Raw genomic sequence first — 23,402 nt, 5'->3', positions numbered from 1 at the left:
GATGGTTCCACTACTTATAAAGTAAATGTAAATGGTGAAGGTAATTACCCTGGTTTTTGCTTGTTACTATTAAAGCAAAAGAGAGAGAACTGTGATGACGCCAGCATTTCAAACTATAGAACTCTTCAGGAAATGAAATAACAGATGTTGTTATTCAATGGAAAAACTCTGCTAAAACTGCAAATACGTGAAAGTCACATTGTTTTATCCTTTTGCAGAGAAACCTGTAACTTGCTTCATCAATTTTCTGATACCTACATGCTATAGTTTGGAAATCAAAAGTCCGAGCTTTATGACAAGAATAAGTCACATGTTTTGGGCATTAAAAGTAAGTTTAGTGGAAGCATTTTTTTCTACCGTACTGTTCCATAAGAATATATATAACAAGTCACTTAGTAAAATTAGTAGCTTACTATACTTCCATTTCAGGTTAACACATAATTCTCACTTTTTCATTATAATAAAGTTTTCAAGTCAGGAAACGCTCTTTGAGAGGTGATTCCTAATTGTAAGGATATGTGAAATATTTTAAATATTTGCTAAGCATTTGATAATACTTTATAAAATTTGCATAAATGTATAAGGTAACATTTTTTCTCGGTTGTCATCCATCTGCTGATGGATGTGGCACTAGATGTGACTAAGATCCATAATCCAGAACTTGTCCCTTTATAATATTTGCTGGTGCCAATTTCTAGGGAATGTATTTACAAAGCTTAAAGGAATAAATTATATCCTTTTATTTTTTTGGGGGGGAGGAGAGGTTTTTGGTATAGGGCGCTTGCGCTCGCCAGACAGACAGAGAGAGACAGAGACAGAAAGCAAGAAATCACCCCCCAGGGTGATGGTCACGCTGCAATCCCTTCTCCTCCATTCTCCTCTCGGGATCTTGGGCACGCACGCACATGCACCCGGCGTGACTTTTAAGCCACTGGGTCTGGTATGCTAACCGCGGTCTACTACGTGAGACTTCAGCGACATAGCCATTACACTAACTGCTGGTTCCCAGGAATAAATTATATCCTCTTATACAATTGAAAAAAAAGGATTTTTTTAACCCAATACTATTTTATTTTTAAATTTTTTAAAGAATTATTTTATTTAACTGTATTTATTTATTTTAATTTGATCAGAGAGGGACAGAGAGAAAGAGAAAGAGAGAAAGAAAGTGAGAAAGCAAGCTGCCAGGTCCAGGATTCTAACCATGGTCAGCCATATGAGAGTCCAGCACCCTTAATCACCATGCCACCTGCCGGCCCCCATTTTTAAATTTTTTAATGTTCTCAGGCCTATAGTATTATACTAGGAATATCAATATTATACATAGAAATATCAGAAATAAGTGGATACTAAATGTAATTTTAAATTTAAAAAATTAAAAAGTCCTGTCTTAAAACAACATAGAAATTAGCCATATTATAAACATAATCTCTTACACTTCATTCTCTTGACCAGCTAAACTTCTCGAAATTCTGTTAGCAAAGATGCTACATTTAGACTTCTACCTTCAATAAAAATGTATTAATTCAGAGTCAAACACAAATTTCGAATTTGTAATAGACTTAAAAGTACCTTCAGTGTGTCCATAAATAATGGGTATGAGGGGTCAGCAGATGGCCTGGTGAATAATTCACTAGATTCCCACATGGCTAACTGCACTTTGAATCCCAGACCTGGCAGCTTGAAAATCACACTGGGCACATTCTCCTGAGAGGAGAACGGAGGAAAAGAGATTGCACAGTGGTCATCCCCCTTGGGAAGGGGTGATTTCACACTGCCTCTCTGTCTCTCTCAGGTAAAAGCACACACCCTAAGGGGAAAAAGGCATAAATAATAATAATGGATATGAAAAACAAATAAAGATATGAAATAAGTGTGCTGAGCCTATTTACCTTGTTTATTGGCGTAATACATTGTAAGCATGCAAGAAGTACCTTAGAAGAAATATATTTCCTCCTATAGGGCACTTGCGCTTGTTGGAGAGACACAGAAAGAGAGAAGGAGGAGGAAAAGTGAGAAATCACCCTCTCCAGAGGGATGGTCATGCCACAACTCCCTCTCTTCCATTCTCCTCTTAGGATCTTGGGCACATACAAACCTACCATGATTTTCCAAGAAGCCAGGTCCAGAACTTGAACTGTCCAGTCAGCCATGTGAGATCCAGCACCTTAACCACACCTAGTGGCCCTAGAAGAACTATTTCAATAAACTCACATGGTGATAATGAGTGACGCTTATATATACTCTAAAATCATTTATTAGGATGGAGACAAACAACACACATGTCACACATCTAGATCTAGTTATGGTATGTATTTAAAAGCTATTTTTAAAGAAAAACTCATGATACACTCTGTCATTAATTTCACTAATTCAGCCTGACTTCTGCCTTTGACTATCTCATATTGCAACAGGTCCTTTTGCTCATGGTGTTTAGTGTTTTCCAGCAATTCTTAGAGCACAGTATTTTTTTAACATTCATCTGAAGCATTGTTACCAAATACCACTGCCTAGAAAATGAACTTGTATTTCAAGGCAAGACACTCTAATTAACTTTGCAGAGCTGGACTTGATTCTGTTAGAACCATTTCCTTGACTTCTACTTAATTGAAACAAAGACTTGATTTTTGAGTCAAAATAACTTGGGACATTTTATTTAAATACAGGCAATTGTCATTGGATTAGTGTTTTCACAACCCCAAAGAATAAAGAACTTAAAATAATTTTATTTCCAATGTTTTAGAAAATTACCATGTAATACAGAACCAGATGCCATATTTTCTGTAAAACAAACTGAATTGATTCTCTGGGAGGAGACTAAGTCTTTGTCAGTCTACAATATTCAACCTCCTGATGAGTTTTGAGATTCCAGATGAAACTAATGGTTGAGCTGTTTTATCCCATTTAGCAATCAGAGATCATTGACTACTGTAAAATCTCTACTACTCAAGTGATTACACATATGGATCTGGTACATGGCTTTCGTAACCCTACAAGTCTTACTTCTGATATCCAAGTCTCATCGTTTCTTTAAATACAGGTTAAACAATGATTTAACTGTTTCCCAAGAGAGGCACTGGCTGGCTTCCAGTTTAATAACAGTGGATTAAACTTTGTAAAATTATAAATAAAATATAAATTAAAATTATACTTTGATATCAGACAAGATACTCATGCATTTGCCTCCCCAAGTGAAAAACCAAGAAGAGAAAAAAAGATGACTAAGAAATACAAAGTTCCTTGACTCATTTGAAATTATGATTTTAGATCAGTCTAAGTGGGGATAGTGTAACAGTTCCTTTCCCTTTTCAATCACAAGAGTGTTCTCCTGTAACATTCCAAGTTGGTTCCTGCTATAATCTCCCTAACGCTGTGAATGCCTCTGCATAAAATGCTCTTCCCCTAAACCGTTCCAAGACTACCTCCTTTTCCTCATTCACATATCAAATATTCAAAGCTCAAATAGCATTTTCTCAGACATCCTTCCAGGGAAGTCCCATCTAAAAGCTGTACTTGTACTCACCTCCAGGCATTACTTTATCCTGTTTAACTTTACTCTTTGCATTTGGCATTATCTGAACTCACTTGTATGTTTATATTTTCACAACATCTCAAATAGAATTCAGACTTCATAAGGTTATAACAGTATTGGTCTTGTTCAGCACTGCATTACCAGCACCTAGAATGAAAGGATAGAATGGTGCTGGTTGTGGGACCAGCAGATGGCATAGTGGTTACATTGCTGGACTCCCATGTAGTTGACCATGGTTTGAGTCCTGGACCCAGCAGTTTAAAACTCACGCTGGGTGTGTGTGAGCATGCCCACAATCTCAAGAACAAAATAGAGGAGAAGGGATTGCAATGTGGCCATTCCCCCCTGGGGGGGGGGAGTGATTTCTCACTTTTTCTTTCTCTGTCTCTCTGTCTCTCCAGTGAGCACACATACCCTAGAGCAAAATATCTGTGTCAAAAAAAAAAAAAAAAAAGTGCTGGTTTTGTTCAGCAGTGCATTACCAGCACCTAGACTCAAGATCACTTTAAACAAATGGTTCTCCAAACTTCCTTAAGTTTTATAGTTTGGGATCTTGTATAGTAGATTCCTTCCCAAACATAATTTCTACAAATGTATCTCTCTTCTGGCCCTAGTATAGGGATCTGCAAGCTATGGCCCTTGGGCCAAATCTGACTTATCCTGTTTTAGTAAATAAAGTTTTATTGAACTCAACCTTGCCCATTGGTTCACATACTTGTGTATTGCCATTTCTGTGCTACAATGGCACCACTGAGTAGTTGTATGAAAAACCAAGTGCCTTCCAAGCCTAAATATTGACTATATGGACCCTTATATAAATTTACTCTATACACTCTTTAAAGTGAATTACCAAGTCTCTAATTCTTAATCAAAATATTCAGAGATGAAATTAATTCAATGCCAATGACTCTCATGTGTGAGATAAATATTTAAGTAAGAGCTTGATTATTTTTAGTTGAAGCAACATTTCCTCCAAAAGAAAGTGTGAGTTTGAAAGTTAGGCTGTCTCCCAAACATAGAGCTTGCTTTCAATAGAATTACACACTGGTAGCATTTGGATCAATAATAATTGAACCATAAACCAAGTGGTGATTTAGAAAGGAAAGCTAAACTAACATGTAATCACATAAAAAGGTAATAAAATTCTCATCAATAAACAGTTGCTGCCTGCAGGTCACTGTGACGTGAACCCAACACTGAATTTGGAGGGTCCAAGTAAATCAGTTCTTTGATGCAAATTAATTTGACTGGAAGGACATTACCACATTAAAGACAGTGACTTTGTGTCTTCAAAGGCAGTGCCAACCAAATCAGAAAATCAGACACAACCAAGTATGTTGTTACATGGTACAAAGTGTACTGTAAGGACAATGAAATGCTTTGTCATAAATACATATATGAGGTCTAGCTCAATTCTCTGAAGGGATGTTGTCATTTTTCTCTGACATTATTTTTAATAAGAACCAGCTGCACAGCTGAGACAGCCAAATAGCTCAGCATGTTAGCTCCTACTGCAGTGCCCCAAATCAGAAGGCAGGCAGGGGCAGGGCAAGCTAGTACATTGCTCAGTGGAAGTTTACTTAAATTATTCTTTCCAGTAAGACATTAAAAAATGACATGGCCTAGGACCAACAGATGGTGTAATGGTTACATCACTGGACTCCCACGTAGTAGGCCATGGTTTGAGTCCCAGCCAGACCTGGTGGCTTAAAATTCATGCTGCGTGAATGTGTGTGTGTTCAAAATCCTGAGAGGAGAATGGAGGAGAAGGGATTGAATCGTGGCCATCCTCCTGGTCGGTGATTTCATTTTCTGTCTCTCTGTCACTGTCTCTCCACCAAGAGCACATGCCCTAGAGCTAAAATCTCTTTAAAAAAATATGGCATGGCCTGCTGGTCCTTAGGAATGTCAATTATTATTGACTCAGCAAGTATTTAACTTTCACTTGTCAACTTGAAACCACTTTTCTGATTCTATTCAAAACGTTCTGTGAAATTTGTTGAAAAGGACAGCGCTTTCCCTTTAAAATATTCTGATGGGATCCCATTATTTTACCATAATCCATTCCCTTTTAGGGAGATTGCATTTGACTCACCCTTAGATCAGGTAAAGATGAGTACAGAATAACAAATCAGAAAGCAAGTCTTTGTATAAATTCATTTTGAAGATGGTAAATGAGCAATGATTATCGGAAGGTTTCTTTTTTTTCTCTCTCTCAGCCCAAAAGACTTCTACAGCAATGGGACATTAGTGTGATAATGTCAAAATTCTATTTTCTAGTTACTGATAATCCAACTTGACAAATAAAATACTAATGTAGTTCCTCGAAGACTAAGGTTTGATAAAAATGAATGAAGAGTTTAACTTTCCATACACAACAGTACACCAGAGGGAGATAATCCTCAAGAAGGAGAAGTAAAGACATTAAGACCCAGGCACAGAGACTCTTGAAGACAATACTTATTTTTACTAGCAGAATTATACCAATAATATAGTTTATTCTCTTAAACGCTGACATTCAGAATATGGCATGTTTTCATTAGCCAGGAAAATTAGATGGGTCTTTTCACTCCATTGTACAAATATTCATGGAAAGAATAGTTCATAGGGCACAAAAGTTATCTTTGGCCATATGGGAAGATATCCAGACTTCCATAAGGGAAGACTCCCAGCAGCAGTCAAGAACTTACCAAATGTGGGATAAGCAGGTAGTGCAGTGAAGGTGCTGGACTCTCACATGACTGACAGCAGTTTGAGTCCTGGCCCTCATGGCTAGAAACTCATTCTGGGCTTGTGTGTATTCTTTCCCAAAATCTCAAGAGGAGAATGGAGGAGAAAGGATGTGGCATGGCCATCTCACCTGGGGCGTAATTTCTATCTGTCTGTCTCCCTGTCTCCGGTGACTGCATCCACCCTATAGCAAAAATCTCTCAAAAAGGAATAAACAAAAACAAAAACAAAACCCTTAACCAAATGCAGTATTAAAAGTTTAACCAAATTTAAATCAAGCCAACTTATGTATGATGGACATAATATATATTAGTGATTAAATGGGGAAAAAATACAACACCGAAAACACACTTGTTCTTGGTAGTTAATTTCCTCTCCTGTAAAATTCAGACAGTAATATCACCTACTTCTAAGGTTGCATCATAGGCATGCCACTAGTGCAGTAATACACAGCCTTGTGGGTTTGGATTCAAGGCTTTGCAGTTACTATCTTGAAATCCTTAAGAATTGTATTGACGAATCTGTGTTGTGTAAGGGAAGTCTAATGGAACAAAGGAGCATCAGCCTGGGACTTGAGTCTTGGCTCATTAGTGGTCTTGCCTCCCTTGATGGGCTCTCAGTCACTCATCTTTCCATGTCTTCCAGTAACTCAGCTGCCTTCTACTTCTGCATGCGGAATCATAGGGTGGAATCTTGGGTGCCAGTGAGGATGTACACTCAACCTCTAAGTATTCATGTGTGTCACAGGTCAAGAGAGAGACTGAAAGGAAGAAAAAAGCTTTTCTCCTGCTCATTGAGCAAGGGACTCAAATTTTCATTTTGTATTAGATCACAAATGCAGACAGTTTAGCCTACAGCAGGTAATCTTGGTGATGATTAAAGTATGAAACATGTAACAACAGAATATATTACCTGGCACAAAGTAAGTGCTCATTAAATGTTGGCCAATGTTATTACATTATTTGTGTTGTTTTCCTTTCTGCTGCATATATTTCATTATGGGCAAAAACACATATGCATGTCACTTGTCTCACTCAATTTAATCAGGAATAGTTAAACTCCTCTGGGATTAAGTGAATGGTTGGTCTCTGTCACATTGGTAGAGGAAGATCCTCATTCTGAATAATTTGGTCTTATTTGGAATGAGACAAAAAGCCTAGTATTTATTTCATACAAGATTCTAAACCAGTTGCCACAAAACCTCTCCATCAAACACCCTGGAAATTATCTTGATATCCTTGGCTTCTTCAAACACTGATTCCTTCCTGTCTCCTATAAAATATTTTACAAAAGAAGCAACACCTTTTGACAAATCAGAAAGATCAGATGAGTGCCCAGGAGGCTTTGGAAAACTTATGTTTCCGTTGCATGTTCAACTGATCAATGAGCAACACAGGCTGTGAGACATAAGGGCTGTAAGAGCATCTTTGAGTTTTGGTGCCTGTTTAGATGCTGGGATGGAAATCACAAGGTTGAGAGATAGGCTTTTGCTTAGATGTTTTTCTTCTTCATTGATGATGTTATCACTACTGATAATGATGTCTCAGAGAACAGCCTCAGGACCAACAGCTTATTATTAGCAGAGCAGGTGTCACTGAACTTGCAGCTTCTGTTCTTTCCATCAAGTAATGCTGCCCCTAGTCATTGTTTTTTATTTTATTTTTCTGCTCTGAGTCATCTTGTTCTCCTGAAGGATCATTCTGAAGCTTACAGAAGCCTATAAAACTAATACAGGAATGGGTATAGATTTCTATCCAAGGTGGATTAGACATATTGTAAAACCTACCAGTTTGACATGCACAGAAATATACTGAGAAAAACAGATTTGTACCTTCAATGTCTCTTTGATCAACTATCATTTAGGTGAAAGATAGAACAAATTGTTTGAAATCAAATTTACTTAAATTTAAATTTAGTCTTCTAACATATGAGGGTACTTTAAAAACTTCATGGAAAAATGGAATTAAAGTACAAGAGTATTTTCATGCAAAAAATAATTAAATCCATGCACAGTTTCGTCACAATATGCAGTTTCCATGAACTTCTAAAAGGCCCCTCACAGTAGTACTTCATAAGGATTTCTAAAAACATCAGGGACAGCAGATGGTGTAATGGTTACATTGCTGGACTCCCACCTAGACAACCACAGTTTGAGCTCTGGACCCAGTGACTTAAACTCACGTTGGGCGCATGTGCCCCAGATCCCGAGAGAATGGAGGAAAAGGGACTGGGGCGTGGTCATCCCCTCTGGGGGATGATTTCTCACTTTCTGTCTCTCTGGCAAGTGCATGTGCCCTATTGCAAAAAAATCTCTCTTAAAAAAAAAAAAGAGTAAAAACATGGTTCACATCAGAAGTTGAACGGATATCTTTCCCATGTTAATATATGGTATTTTCATCTGATCGGCTGAGATTTCCTTCTTCATTGATATAATTTTTCATTAAGAAATCTGTATTTAGAGGCCAGACCCATAACATAGTGACTAAGGGAGCTAGGTACTACTTGGCAGGCTACAGTTTGAATTCTGGCTCTGGTGGCTTGAAAAACATACTGGATATAGTTACATACATGTCCCAAATCCTGACAAGATGGAGAAGTGGAACAGAAGGGACTGAAGTGTGACTACACCCCATGGGGTAGGGGGCTTTTTTCTCCCCCTTTATTTCTCTGTCTCTGGCATATGTACATATCCTTTCAGAATTAAAACAAACAAAGAAAAAAACCCTGTACTTATCCACATAGATTTTTCTTACAGCACATTTTAAGTCATTAGACTTATCTCATGTTAATTAATTCAGTAAATGTGCATTAATGCCTACTATATGCATGACACAGAGCTAGACAGTAAAGATAAAATGATAAATAGAACATGTCCCCAAACTGAAGAGTGTGGAGATTGGATCTAGAAAAACACATGTAAGCAAATAGAGTAATACACACGTGTTTAGAGTTCTGAAAGATACGCAAAGTGCTCAGACTCAGAAGGGAGCAAACTTAAACCTGCCCAAGGTTGGAGAGAAGGCTTCATGGAAGTGGTGATCCCTAGGCTGTCAAGAATAATGAGCTGAAGTTGGCTAGGCAGACAAGGAAAAGAATTATATATAAAGCAAAAAGGAAAGCATGGATACTGGAACAGAGCCTGAGAGCCTGGTGGAAAATCACAACCTATTGGTTAAGACTAGAGCCCTAGGACTTTACAAAAGGACAGGAAACAGGGAGGACCAATATTATCAAGAGAAAGCCAACAAAGCATTAGACACATGAAGAATGATGAAGTCATGAATCATTAATAAAAAGTAAATGATGACATTCTTACATTATCCTTTTTAGTTGTCTCAATGTCAAAGTAATTCCTAATTCATCTTCTACAAATCCCTAAATACCATGTACCTTTCAAATACAGAAATAAACAGTGCCTTATAGATTACGTCTAAACAAGTAGGGGACACACATACACTTGTAGAACTGAGTTTGAAAAGGTCAAGGTTTAAGAGAGACATGCTAAAGAAATAGGATTTATTGGTAGTTAGCAATGGATGTTTTCATGGAGAACATCAGCACTTGACCTGGAGTGGCAGATTGTGTTCACTGGAACATCAATATTTCAGCACCCAACAGCAGATGCAGTATATGCAGTGGGGAGGGACAGGGCTTTGGAACAGAATAGACTAAATCTGAGACAATGCAAAGCATTTTACTGGGTCATCAAAAAAGTCATGATGTACTTTTCTATGTTTTTCTATGCAAAAATGCATCATGACTTTTTCCATGACCCAATCTTTAACTCTGTCCTATTTCTAAAATGATGATAATGTCACCTACCTTATAACATTGTGGTGAAAATTAAACAAAATAATGTGAACAAACTCCTTTTCCATTGCCTGGCATGAGGAAAACAGCCAATCAATGTTTGCTATTATTTTTACTATATAAGCAGTCATCTGTAAAATCTATACACTTTACATAACAATATTAACAGCTGCCAAAATTTTATTGAAAATTTCCTTGTGTATAGACTTGGTAGCATAAATGTTATTATGATAAATGAGAAACTGGATCTAGAAAAAAATTGGAAAGAGAAAAGAATGAGGTAGCATCTTCATTCAGTGTTTAGTTTTCATGCCTTTGAAAATATTAATCATAAGATACACACTTCTGTGGGGTTTTTAAAATAATTATTTAGTTTATTTTATTTATTCATTCATTTATTTTTTTTATTTGACCAGAGAGAGACAGAGGTTGAGAGTGAGAGAGAGAGAGAGAAAGCAAGAAAGCAAGCCACCAGACTCAGGACTCAAACCCTAGTTGGCCATGTGAGAGTGTCCAGCACCTTAACCACCATGCCACCTGCTGGTCCCACACCCTTCTGTGTTTTCTACAAGATATGCAGGACTATGGATGAACCAAGTTATAGGTAAAAACTTGGGTACTTTAGTAGTCATTAGAAATAGTGGGACCAGCAGATGGTTTAATGGTTATGTTGCTGGTCTCCCACGTAGTCAAGCAAGGTACAAGTCCTGGGTGTGGTAACCTGAAACTCAGACCAGACATGTATGTGTGTGTGTGCCCAAAATCCCAAGAGGAAAATGGAGGAGAAGTGATTGAAGTGTGGGCCATCCCACTGGAAGGTGATTTCTTCCTTTCTGTCTGTGTCTCTGGCATGAGCACGTGCCCTGTAGCAAAAATCTCTCTTAAAAAAAAAAAAAAAGATAAAAGAAAGACACAGTATATAGCTTTTCAACCTCTGATAATTTCATGTTTTAAAAATTAGTTCCATTAAAAAAATAAGTGTCGTTCCCAACAGCAATACAAGAATTGAACATGAAGTTATACCTTCATGCCCATGCAGTTTGAGTTTAACTTCAATGTCAATTTCTTCTTATGAGGAGATGGTTGTTCTCCAACCAGGGATAACTAGCTAATGGCTTCATCACATTTTCTTTATCTACCTTCTTTTGTGTTCTCTGTTTCTCTAAGATACTAAAGATGTAGAATTTTTCCATGCATAGGCTCCTCCATTGTGAATACCTATTCTGTCCCTTTCTCTGTGCCTTTGCCATTCTGTCTCACACATATTTGTTGTTGCCATCTGTTGCTTCTATTCCTTTTGTGCTTTCTTCCTTGGCTGTTTTCACCACCCATCCCCATGGGCAGCCTCACTCTGGTGAGTGGGGCAGTTGTTTCTCCTTGGATTCTGGGGAATGAAGAAAGGAAAACACTTTCTGACTATCACAGGAAAATTACAAGAAGTAACAGACATCTCTCCATCTAGCTTTTGTGTTTCTGATTTTCTTACTCTTTTTTTTTTTCCTAAAACAAAGGAAAAGTCCTCTGCTTATTCCTTTAGAATTTTTATCCTGCTTATACTTGTGGATAATACAAATTTCACTTCACAATTTCATCTCCTGAATTTCAGAATGAAATTTAATTTCATTCATATTTCTTTTCTTCCTATATCTGAGGGTTTAGGTGATGATATTCCTTTTAATTTGGTATTTTGACAGTGACCCTTCAAAGTATTTAGTTACCCTAAAACCATATATGACACACTTGACTCTCATAAATCTTAGTTTCTCATTTGTAAAATAATGATGTTAAAAAATGTGTCCCAACAGGGGACCAACAGATGATGTAGTGGTTACATTGCTGGACTCCTACGTAGTTGACTGTGGTTCAAGTCCTGGACCCAGTGGCTTAAAACTCACGCCAGGCGTGTGTGCCCGAAATCTCAAGAGGAGAATGGAGGAGAAGGGATTACAGTGTGACCATAGTACCGGGGGCTGGGGGAATTTCTTTCTTGCTTTATGTCTGTCTTTCACTGTCTCTCCAGTGAGCACACATGCCCTATAGCAAAAATCTCTCTCTCAAAAAAAAATTAAAAAATAAGTATTCTAACAGTACTATGGGAGAATACAATGCTCATAACCATTCGTAAATTTTGTTTCAGAGAACACGCTATTGTATTATGCCTATCTTTTGGAACATATAAGAGTTTTAACTTTTTTTTTTCTACAATATAATTTACTTCATTTAGAGAGATAGATGCTTAGATTATTATAGCTAAATATCACCACACATCTTGCTTGTACCCCTTGATAACTTTGTTTCCTATTCTTTAAAAGGGACTTTTCTAGTAGCCACTAAAACATTGCTGTAGCTACAGCCTTGGCTCAGGTTTGAGGAATGACAGCAAAATAGTACATAATCAGATTTCATATTTAAAAACTAGACTTTGAGAAGGTAAGTTCTAAGAGTTCTTTCTCTGGCTTCTAAGAAACTCAAATTTGTGTGATTCTAGTGACTCAATCAGTGGAATAGCTAAAAACTAACTCTATTTGTTTTAAAAGTAATACCTCCCTCCCAGTTCAGAGGGGACTTTTCTGTCCTAGGAGCTCACTGTACGTAACAGGAACAATCCCTAGAGTCCACGAACTATTTTGAAATCATAGTAATACTGGTTTTCTCCTTACTTTAATACCTTTTAACCTATGCTAAGATAACATTCACAGCACTTGAGGATGGATAGCTCTGTAGTTCTAACTGCTAATGATCACTAATTTTCTACTCTCTTGGCTTCAAATATGGATCTAGAATGGACTGAGAAACCATCCCATAACACATGTGTAATTTCATTTACCCAAAAGGTCTGGTATGAATCTCTTAACATATTGACTAATCATGTCAATAAACTGTTTGAAACCATAATATAAAGACTACTCTTTTCTTCAGGAATAGGCCCTACCTTCTAACCATGGTCTAGGTGACTTTAGCAGCTTTTAAAGCCATAAGCAGGAGTGTGCCAAGGGAGCTGCTCAGACAATAATGTTCTTAGCCAAAACCCCATAGCCAAAACCCCAAACCCCATACCCCATAGAAGTAAAGTTATAAAACTTTACTTTTAGAACTCCATTTTGTTTTAGTTCCTGGTTAGATAATATAAAATTGATATTAGAAGTTCTTAAAGTCAAAATATTACAACAGCATCTAATCAGATCATGCATTTTAAAGATAGTATTTTCATTTGAGGACCCTAATAAGCTTTTGTTAAAATTATATCAGCATTCCAAAAACAAACACAAAAGAACTCATGAAGTCAAAATATTTTCATTAGTTCTGAATTAACATCAAGTATACATTTAACATAATGCACTAAGGGAGAAAGAAATATCAACATGACCTAAAGATAGTCTCATTAAGTCTTACTGGTAATGCTGTTGATGCAGAATGCACTATAACTCTGATGGCCTTGAAAGAGAGTTTATTACTACTCTGGGTAATTGACCAGAGAAAATAGAAATGCTCATTTCATAGGCTTCTATTGGACTACTAACGAGTATGGTTGTATGAATCCATGGGACATAGGCAATTCTCAAAAGAACATTCTCTCAGTTCATATATTACAATAGTATCCTTCATTATCACCATCATCAAATATTTTGCATGTGCTATATGTTGGCTTCTGTTTTTATCGAAAGAAGTAGGTGCTAACAGTTATCCTCATTTTACAACTGATGGTTAAAGAAGCTTGCCCAAAGACACAGAATTCATTAGTGTTATAGACAAGGGTTGAGCCAGCTATTTGGTTTCATGTTCTTCCCTCCTTCCTCTTTACAATTGCACTAAAATGCCTTTCTCTGGGAAGTTAATGATGGGAAGTTAACACAGATCAACAGTGACAGACATAGGAGAAAAATCACAAAAATTATAATCTATCACCACTTTCTTGTTTGTTTGTTTTTGGAGAGATTTTTGCTATAGGATGTGTGTGCTCACCAGAAAGACAGAGAGAGACAGAAAACGAGCAATCACCCTCCAGGGGGGTGGTCACACTGCAATCCCTTCTCCTCCATTCTCCTCTTGGGATCTTGGGCACACATGCACGTGCGCCCGGTGTGAGTTTAAGCCACCGGATCAGGGACTCAAACTGCAGTCAACTACATGGGAATCCAATGACAGCCACTATGACAACTGCTGGTCCAACCACTTTCTACAATATTTCTGTTTATTGAAAAATGATTAGCATAAGAAATGCAGCTATAGCAGATTTCTATGAAAAGATTTCCAGTATAAGTGATCACCAAAGACTTGAATAAAAGTGATCCCTAGATATACCTGAAGAAGTGAAAGGATAGAAGGATATGAGGGAAATATCATGGCTGTCATTTGAATATGTGACAGCAGTATTTGGAGGAGCTATTTTGAGAAAATGAATTAAAAAGTTTGATAATATATTGTGTTCTGCAAGGGTAAAGAGGAAAAAAATCTCATATATTGCGTCAAAGGAATGTAAATTAATACAACCTCTTTGGAGTTTGATTTGGCAATATCTATCAGTATTTATAATGCACTTCTGTTTTAACTCAGTAATTCTGCTTTTAAGGATTTATCCATAGACATTCTCATATATGTGTTCAAAGACTAATAAACAAAAAATACACATTTTCTTATTTATATTTTGTAGTATTAAGAAGCTAAGAAAAATTTAAATGCACATTACTAGGTTGCTGATATAAAAAAAAAAAAAACCATGATACTCCTATAAAATAGAACATTATGTGACCATGAAAAAAAAAATAAATCAGATCTTTATATTCTTACATCAAATAGTCCCTAAGACATTTAAGTGGAAAAAGATAAGATGTGGAAAGTGTGTTAATATTTGTGTCAAGAGGAAGAAGAGGAAGATGAGGACATAGTTATAGCTTTGTGTTAGGTACTCATAGGCTATCTCTGAAATAATTTCCTGAAGAACTGATCACTTTTGTTGTCTCTAAGAAAGGGAGTTTGAAGACTATGATCAAGAGGTAGAATTTTAATGACTTCGCAATAGTTCTGTGAACAACTTTTAAACTAAGAATAAAATCGATATGAATTCACATTTATTGAGAAGAGTTAATGTTCAATGTTCAGGAAGCATCCTTTTATGTTCAAATCTGACTATTATTGACTTAATATGCTTATGATTATAGTGTTCTATATGTAATAATTAATAACAACATTTTAAAGAGAAGTAAAATTATGCATTATCTTTAAAAAATTTTTTTTGGGGGGAAGAGGTTTTAGCTATAGGGCACGTGCACTCGCCAGACAGACAGAGAAAGACAGAGAGACAGAAAGTGAGAAATCACCCCCTAGGGGGGATGCTCACGCTGCAATCCTTTCTCCTCCATTCTCATCTCGGGATCTTGGGCACGCACGCACCTATGCCCGGCGTGAGTTTTAAGCCACCAGGTCCGGGATGCAAACCATGGTCGACTACATGGGAGTCCAGTGACACAGCCATTACGCTAACTGCTGGTCCCAAAAATCAAATTTTTAAAGAAAAGTTGAGTGTAATTATTTAATATGAATATAGAAAATCTCAAACGTGAGACTATACCTTAGATAGATTACACTTTATTATACACAGGATATTGTTTTGTGTTTTTTTTTAATATCTACTAAAACTCGAATAAGATAAGTGGCATAGTCAGGCATATGATTGACACTAATTGTTATTCAACTCTTGGAATGGATACCATAGAGGGTCCTATAATTTCCTTTAAGACATACCTTCAGTGGTGAAGAAATAAGTCTTCCTGGCTGATCTGAGGCAAGTATTTGAGTTAAAGGGATAAACTGAACAATTCAACTCTGGGAGTCTCTGATAAACCATGCCTAAAGATGAAATCTCATATTCTGTTAACATAGAGAAGTAATATAGAGAAAAGGAAAGAGAAAAAACCCAAAAGTCTAGTATAATAAATGGCAGCTTAACAAACTGTGCCTAAATTAAGCAAGAATCTCCCACATACTGTTGATTTTTGCCAAAATACTAAAATTGGAGTCTGCTTAAAAATGAAATACAGAGAAACTAAGGCAAAATGCTAAAGATGAGTACTAAAAAAGTATGTTCACAAGAAGGAATACTCAAGTAAGGACTAGTAGCCCTGGGAGAGATGATTTGGAGAGGTCACATCCTTACAATGCTACTTTCATACATCTCCGATATTATTGTGCACGTGAAAGAGGGTTCTAAGATATCAGAGCTATTCTGCACCTTGATGAGATTTTAGAAACTGCCAAATCTGTTCTTTGACATAATGGCTTCACTGTGGCATTTGACTGTCTCAAGGTCAGTATGGCACTGAATGGTACTTTCTTCTCTCTATGTCTAAAAATTAAAAAAGAAAAAATGTACCTGTTGCAGAGACATTGGCAAGGCTTTAAGTTCAAAGTAACTACTGGTAGGGAGATCTACAGGTACATACATAATCAGACATATTACAAACTCAAAATTCTCATCATTTAGATGAGATTTTAGAAAGATTAAGAAAATGTCCGTAAGACAGAATATCTTATTCTTTAAAGGGAGGGAGTTTTTTGAAAAGTAAAATTGATGACATTAATGTGTGCTGACATTAATGTGTGCTTATTTATTCACATCACAAACTATTTGATGTCATTACTGTATGTTTACTCTACTTACTCACACTACAAACATATTTCACTGATGTAAGTTCACTGTGTTCCTTCACACTGCACATGGCTCGGCCATGACAGAATGAAGCGAAGGCTGAGAAATCATAGGGCATAGTCACGAGCACACAGAAGTAAAAGGTAACAAACCATCGTCCATACTTTCACCTCAGCAGACACTCATGAGAACTTCATACCTGTTTTCAGAACTGCACGCATCTTAGGTAACTGCCAGCCTCAAGGAACTGGAACCATAGGAACAGGTGATTTCCTCCAGAAACTCTCCAGAAAACAGCTCTGTTTCCTTTAGCAGTGTTCCAGGTAACCCTGGAGTCCTATGCACCACGATGACTGCCAACTCTGCTCTTCTTTTACAATTTAAAATTAAGTTCTAAATTGGAACATTCTTGATTAGGTATCTTTAAATACAATCCTGCCAGATGAATGTATCCAGCCACATCGATTTAACCAAAGACTTTGATTTGCACGTGTGTGTGTGTGTGTGTGTGTGTGTGTATAATATTTATATATCTGTCTCTGATGATAATTAGCTGGAGAGGAATTTATTGTTTAGTGCTGTTTGAGGATTTAGAAAATAGGAAGAGTAAGATTTAGAAAGACCCATGATAAATAAATTGCATTTATCAAGGGGGAAGGACAATGTACTTAAAAAACTGAAGTTAATAAATGGGGAAAGGAAGAGAAACTAATTAGAAAAATGGATCCTCTTCTGGTTAAATTACTCCCTTCAGTTTCCTGTTCACCAAGGCCTTGACATGGAATGGGGGATCCTGGTCACTAGCAGAAGGGTCAGACATCCAAGCGAAAAGACAGAAAGCTAGGAGAAAATTCTACTTTTGTCTCAATATCTGCCCTCTACCACAGCAAGTTGCCTTTTTGTTATACTGGAAGATCATCTTTCTTTTTCATGTTCTTCTCTCCATTAAGCAGAATGTCACACAATCCCTTGGAAATAGCCATTTCTGAGAACAAACAACGTTTTTGGCAGATGAACAGGAAAAAAATTAGCTGATGTCAGGCAGTATTTTACCTGAATAACTTCTTAGGGGACAGGCATCCTTAAAAAAATTACGGAAAAAGTCTATGAACTTGTATCCAAACTCGATTCAAGTTTAGCTCAGTACATCCCTTCAAGGAGGGATAAAAGAACCTGCTTCAAAAACTGAGCAATGACTCTATGATTTCTATTTAAATGACAGCAGGGAACAAAGTTAAGGGGTGAGAAAAAAGTTCCCCTCTCTCTCTCAATCCCAGGTTGCAAATCAAGCTTATTTCTTTTATTCTCACAGTTAAAACTCGAGCAAGAGCAAGAACTTGCACACTATTACAAAAACAGCTCGAGATTTGATAGCAGGTCAAGTTATGAATTTTGACATAAAGTAATGAGAAGAAGGTTTTTAAGTTCACTGGTACCCTTTCTTTTCCTAATTTAGTTCCACAGTCTTCTCAAACTCTTCTAAGTGCCAGTAACGCCAAGGATGTAATAGAGAAGATAATAAAAGTGAAATGTCTGAATTCTATTTTTTTCTTAAAGATCTATGTGATTTTGCATTCTTCTGCATAATATATCGCTTTTATATCAATTCAAGCATTTGCTCCTAATTAAAAATTAAAATTGACTTCAGAAGAATGTATCACATTTGCTTTGTGACTCTACATAATCCTGAATATGTATTTACATACGTCAGCACTAGAGGTGTTAGTCGATCACTATTCAAACAGTGGCCACTATATTGCTTCTGTGTTGCTTTTAACAAAAACAGCTCCCTTAGCACGTTAAGGGTTATCATAAGAGTTCAAAAATGATTTCCTAAATCTAAACTTAACTCTTCACCTAATTATTGAATCAAAATCATTTACAGTTCTTCTATACTGTGTGATTAAGGTTGAGAGCATAGCTTTTTGTCATATTTTCATCCTAGTGCTACTGCTAGTAGTCTTAGATAGAAACTATTTTACTGAGTTTGGAATATCTGCTGTCATCTGTGTTGTTGTCTTCCCAGGAGAAAGAATCTTTGAACTCATCTTGTGATGACTTTTCATGGCTAATTCCATGGAGTATATGGAATTGACTCCATGAGAAACCGTGGTGAGGGTAGAAAAAGCAAGTCCTGCTGTTCTGGTTAAATCACTCCCTTCAGTTTCCTGTTTACCAAGTAAATCTCTGAAGTCAGAAGATGCTTGAAACCACTTTGGATATGAGGCTTCATATTCACCTTTATGCTTAGTTTCCACCTTATTTCCTTCTGAAAACTAATGCAAAAGAAAAGAAAAATGTTTTCCACAAAATTCTTTAAAAATACTTAAAAGAAGACAGGCTTGAATACCTACATATTATGTAATCTACATATAAAAATGTTCAGAAGAGGCTAATTTATTAAAACAAAGCCCTTCAGTAGTTGCCTAGAAGCTAAGGGTAGAAGCAGGGACTAACAGGAAAATGGTCTTGAGGGAAATTTTGAGAGTGACAGAAATGTTTTAAAATGTGATTGAGGTGGTATTTGGACAACTATAAATTTAACTAAAGTCACTGAATTTTAGACCTACAATAGGTGAAATTGTACCTCAGTAGAGTTGCTAAAAAAATAAACAAAAAGACCCCAGAAAATTTCATGTGTTGGAGAGAGATGTTTTAATTATACTTTTAATTATCTAAATATCATGAGAAATTTCTGGCTAATTAGAAATATTTAAATACTGCAACATAGGACATTGCTTAAAATAACTGAAAGTGATGCCAAGATAAGCATTTTAAAAGCATTCTAAGTGGAAGTTCATATCTAATTTATAATTTTCTTTTTTTTTTAGTGGGATATTATTCCCCCCTCAAAAGAAGATTGGGCTATTTTAGTGTGATGGCCAATAACATAACTCCATCCAAGAAGGATTAAACTAGCAGTCGCATTAAGACTTCATAAGATGGAATAAACAAGTAAGTGAAATGCAAAAGATGGCTTCTTTTCTTTCCTTTCTGTTTTTGTTTCTACAGAAGAACCCTAGCAAGGAAAGAACCAGCTCCACAAAAATGATGAGATGATATTGAGAATATATATGTGGTTGATAACTCAATTAATCCACTATTCTCTTCTTGGGTACACTGTAAGACATTTCTCAGCTTCCTTGCTTGTAGAATGGAGTCATGTCTCACAAAATATGAGCAGAGTGATGAATGTTACTTCTAGGCAAGGGACTAAAAGATCCTGTACAACCATCCATGCTCTGTCTCTCTCTTTGTGGAAGACTTACCTCATGGAAAGATCCTACATTTTAAAATTACTTCTTTGAAGAAACCTGCCCCACTGAGAAAGCTGTCCAATTGGCATTAGGCTGTGCCTGAGTGAGAAATAAACTTTTCTTCTGTTGAGTCCACTGAAGTTTTGGAATTACTTGTTTTAGCAGCTGGTTGTAATTAGCCTAACTAACGTAATAGAGCCACTGAAAGCGTGTTTTTTCCTTTACTTTCATCATCTTGGCCTGTACTTTTCTTCTTATCTATCCTTGCTATGACTTTCTCTAGTTGCCTTCCTCATCAGCTCCAGTTAACATTTATGAAGTCTGAGTCAGAGAAGATATGTATAAATAGTTTGCAACATGAACTTTATTAGGGTCCTTTTTTATAAACTAGAGTATTTGGGTAGGATAAAGTGAAAATAATAGCCTGAAATTCTTCCTTCTGCTGAGCCAGAATGTGTCTCAAGTCTTTGGTTAAAATACTGTATGATCACCAAAAGCAGTGTTTCCTGACCCCCAATAAACCCCAGAAGCCATAAAAACCAGGAGAGAAATGTCAGCATTGGCAGCCACCCTTGGGGCATGAACTTTGCTTTTATTTTTTTGAAACATTTGGTAGTAGAGAAGTGCATGCTTCTTATTCCACAGCTTTTTGTTTACCCAAAGACAACAGATTACCATTCCAATTCATTTTCAAATGACTCCACTGTATACAAGCCCTTTCCTCCTTTTCTGCATATACAGCAAATGCAAGGAAAGAAGAGAGGACCCACCCCAAACCAGAAACACATCTGGAGCTACTCAGCTCTTCCCCATTACCCCAGTCCTTCTTCTGGTCAACCCTAGTCCCCCCCACCCTCCAACTCCATAGCCAAAAAAATAAAATAATTCAAATCAAAAACAGCTCATAAAACAGTAAATAAAATAAAGTCAATTTTTCTTTCTTTTTTTTTTTTAAAGAACAAAATGAAACTTGAGGGAAAACTTACTGGAGTTACAGTTTATCCTGATACAGTCTAGATGGGGAAAAATAAATGAAAGATGAAATTGCATCCTTCAAGGTAACAGCTGCAGACATCCAAAAACAATCAGTCCACCCTTCCGGGGACAGACACACGCAAGAAATGTGGCCATTTTATATATATGCAGTCTGTACAAGTTTAAGGGTGGGTGTATATGTACAGTATATTATTTAGTAAAGTTGGATACATATATATATACACACACACACATATATATATACACATATGTATAAAGATATATACTGGTATACATATATATCCACAATAGACACCAAGCATGTTTTTTTCCCCAAAAAATACCTATTAATTTAGAGAAAGTTTTTCAAACCTGAGCTTTGAAATTTTGAAATATTAATTTTGTTAAACTTGAAAAATTAGGCAAAAATTCCCTCATTGAATGCAGGCTATATTCCATTTCCCCCTACAATTTATTTTCTTAAGATTGATCTTTAAAACTACCATTAATACAATTTTTATAATAGTATTCCAAAGATATATCACCAGTCTGACACATTATATGATTTAAAAATCCTTTCGTGAAGTTTCTCAGGGCAGTATTTAACCCTTTCTCTTTTTCTTAAAAAAATAAAAAGCAAAAAGAAACAAAAAACAAAAAAAAAAAACCCAAAACATAAAAAAAAAAAAACCTCCCTCCACCCTCTCCCTAGGTAGGACCCCAAATGCTCTAGAAATTTGCATAGGCAGTCTTGCCATCATCCTTAAAGGTAAGGAAAGGGTTAACACCACCTGGTCATTCCCTGTCATAAAATGGCCACTTGCAAACAGCTAACCGCACAAACACCCATCCCAGATTTTAGAGAGGTGGGGTTGGGTGTAGGGTAGGAGTAGTTGTAAGACCTTACCACAATTGATTGGGTTCTCTGATTGCTATTGTTTCAAAGGCTCCCAACCACACCCACTCACCAAGCCTATCTTCGTCTTGCTGCCTGAATGCGCAGACTGAATCAATTGCCCAGAGCATTCAGAGAGAAGGCGAGGCAGGCAGGGTAGAGGAGGTCTTGGGTACCTTTGACATCCTGCCTAGTTCACTCTGTGATTCTGCACCTTGGGAAGAGAAAAATCTTTGGTGTTGATTTTTTTTTTGTTTATTTTTAATGTAGAAAAGGGAATAAGAAGGTGGCTAATTGACCAGTGTTGGTAACTAGACAAGACCTTCTGTGGCAGAAATCAAGATATCCATAATTTTCTTAATCTCTGAGAGTCATGGACACATGAAGTTATTGAGTAGATTCAGTGGGTGTTAGCAGGGGACCGGGCACAAAGAGTTAGAAAAATCTCTTAATGTAGTTGCCAAGCTGCCCAGGTAAACCTAAGGCTGGCTTATGATGGTGGGAAGTACAATAAGAATTAGATTAAAGTCAGAGATTAGAAGGCAGAAGTGATAAAAAAGGAAGAAAGGTACAGGAAAAAATACAATTACAAACTGTGCTCTTCTGCTTAGGGTTGGTCCTGTATTTTTTAGAGGACTCATTCAGTATAATGCCACTGTTTGAATTTTCCACTGTAAACCATTTTAAGTAAGCAAGTAAAAAAGAAACAAGGGCCAACTAAGAGGACAGGAGGGAACTAGGTGAAATCCAGAGAGAAGCAATTTAGAACACCCAATCATTCTGACGAATGAGGCAGGATGCTTATTTGTTCCCCAGAAGAACATCTCTTGAGAAAAATCTGGGTTCGGTTTCGTGCGGTTAGGTTTGTCATGTGTCGTCAACCGCAACAGAAAAGTGGGAGCAAACAACCCTGGAGCAACTGGTACGATCACCAGACAGGGGAGGCCATGCCCCTGGTGAGGACTGGGAGGAGGGAGGGCAGGCAGGGAGGAGGGTAGGGGCTTCAGCTTCTGGTTGCACCTACTGTCACCCAAGGCTAGAGAAATGGCCCCTTCTGATGTGTTCAAGAGAGAGGAAAAGGGGTGTATGTGTATGCCTGAGAGAGAGGGGGTGAGAGACTGGGTCTGATGCAACAAACTCGGGGGTAAAGATCGGGAGTGGTTTTCTTTTTTGATTTCTGTGCAGCTGAGGATTTTATTGCTAGACCAATCCTAGTCTAGGCAGAGGTGCTGGGTTAGGCTCATCCTCCCGGGTCATCCAAATGATTCCATGGGAAGTGAAATGGTGACTTTATAGCAACATGAGGACCTGGAATTTTTAGTATGGAAAACAACTTGTTAAAGTTGAGATATGAAGAATGATTGCATTACTTGACCTGAAGTATAAGTGGCTTGAGGAGGTCTGTCTACCCCAGGCACTTCTTCATTGGCTTAGGTGGGGTGGCCTTGTTAGGGAGAGCATTTTTTTTTCTTTTAATAAATGATGAGACAAAGGGAATTGACTTGGGAAGGTGATTTCCTTTAGATCTGTCGTAGGTTGCACCCCAAGTTCTCTCTG

General features: G+C 37.0%; 1 protein-coding gene across 10 annotated transcripts in view; it reads right to left on the bottom strand.

The window, feature by feature from the left end:
* Positions 1–23,402, bottom strand: part of NRXN3 (neurexin 3) — a 1,829,483-nt gene that overhangs the window by 1,097,855 nt on the left and 708,226 nt on the right. For all 10 annotated transcript variants that reach the window (XM_027775177.1, XM_006157103.3, XM_006157094.3 and 7 more), the window contains exon 10: positions 20,962–20,988. In XM_027775177.1, the coding sequence (XP_027630978.1) occupies positions 20,962–20,988 (27 nt within the window). The remainder of the gene's footprint in view (positions 1–20,961; positions 20,989–23,402) is intronic.

The sequence above is a fragment of the Tupaia chinensis genome, unplaced genomic scaffold (genome assembly GCF_000334495.1).
Source record: "Tupaia chinensis unplaced genomic scaffold, TupChi_1.0 Scaffold000528_1, whole genome shotgun sequence".
Classification (NCBI taxonomy): domain Eukaryota; kingdom Metazoa; phylum Chordata; class Mammalia; order Scandentia; family Tupaiidae; genus Tupaia; species Tupaia belangeri.
Note: the sequence above shows the minus strand (reverse complement) of the source record. Positions and strands in the feature narration are given on the sequence as shown.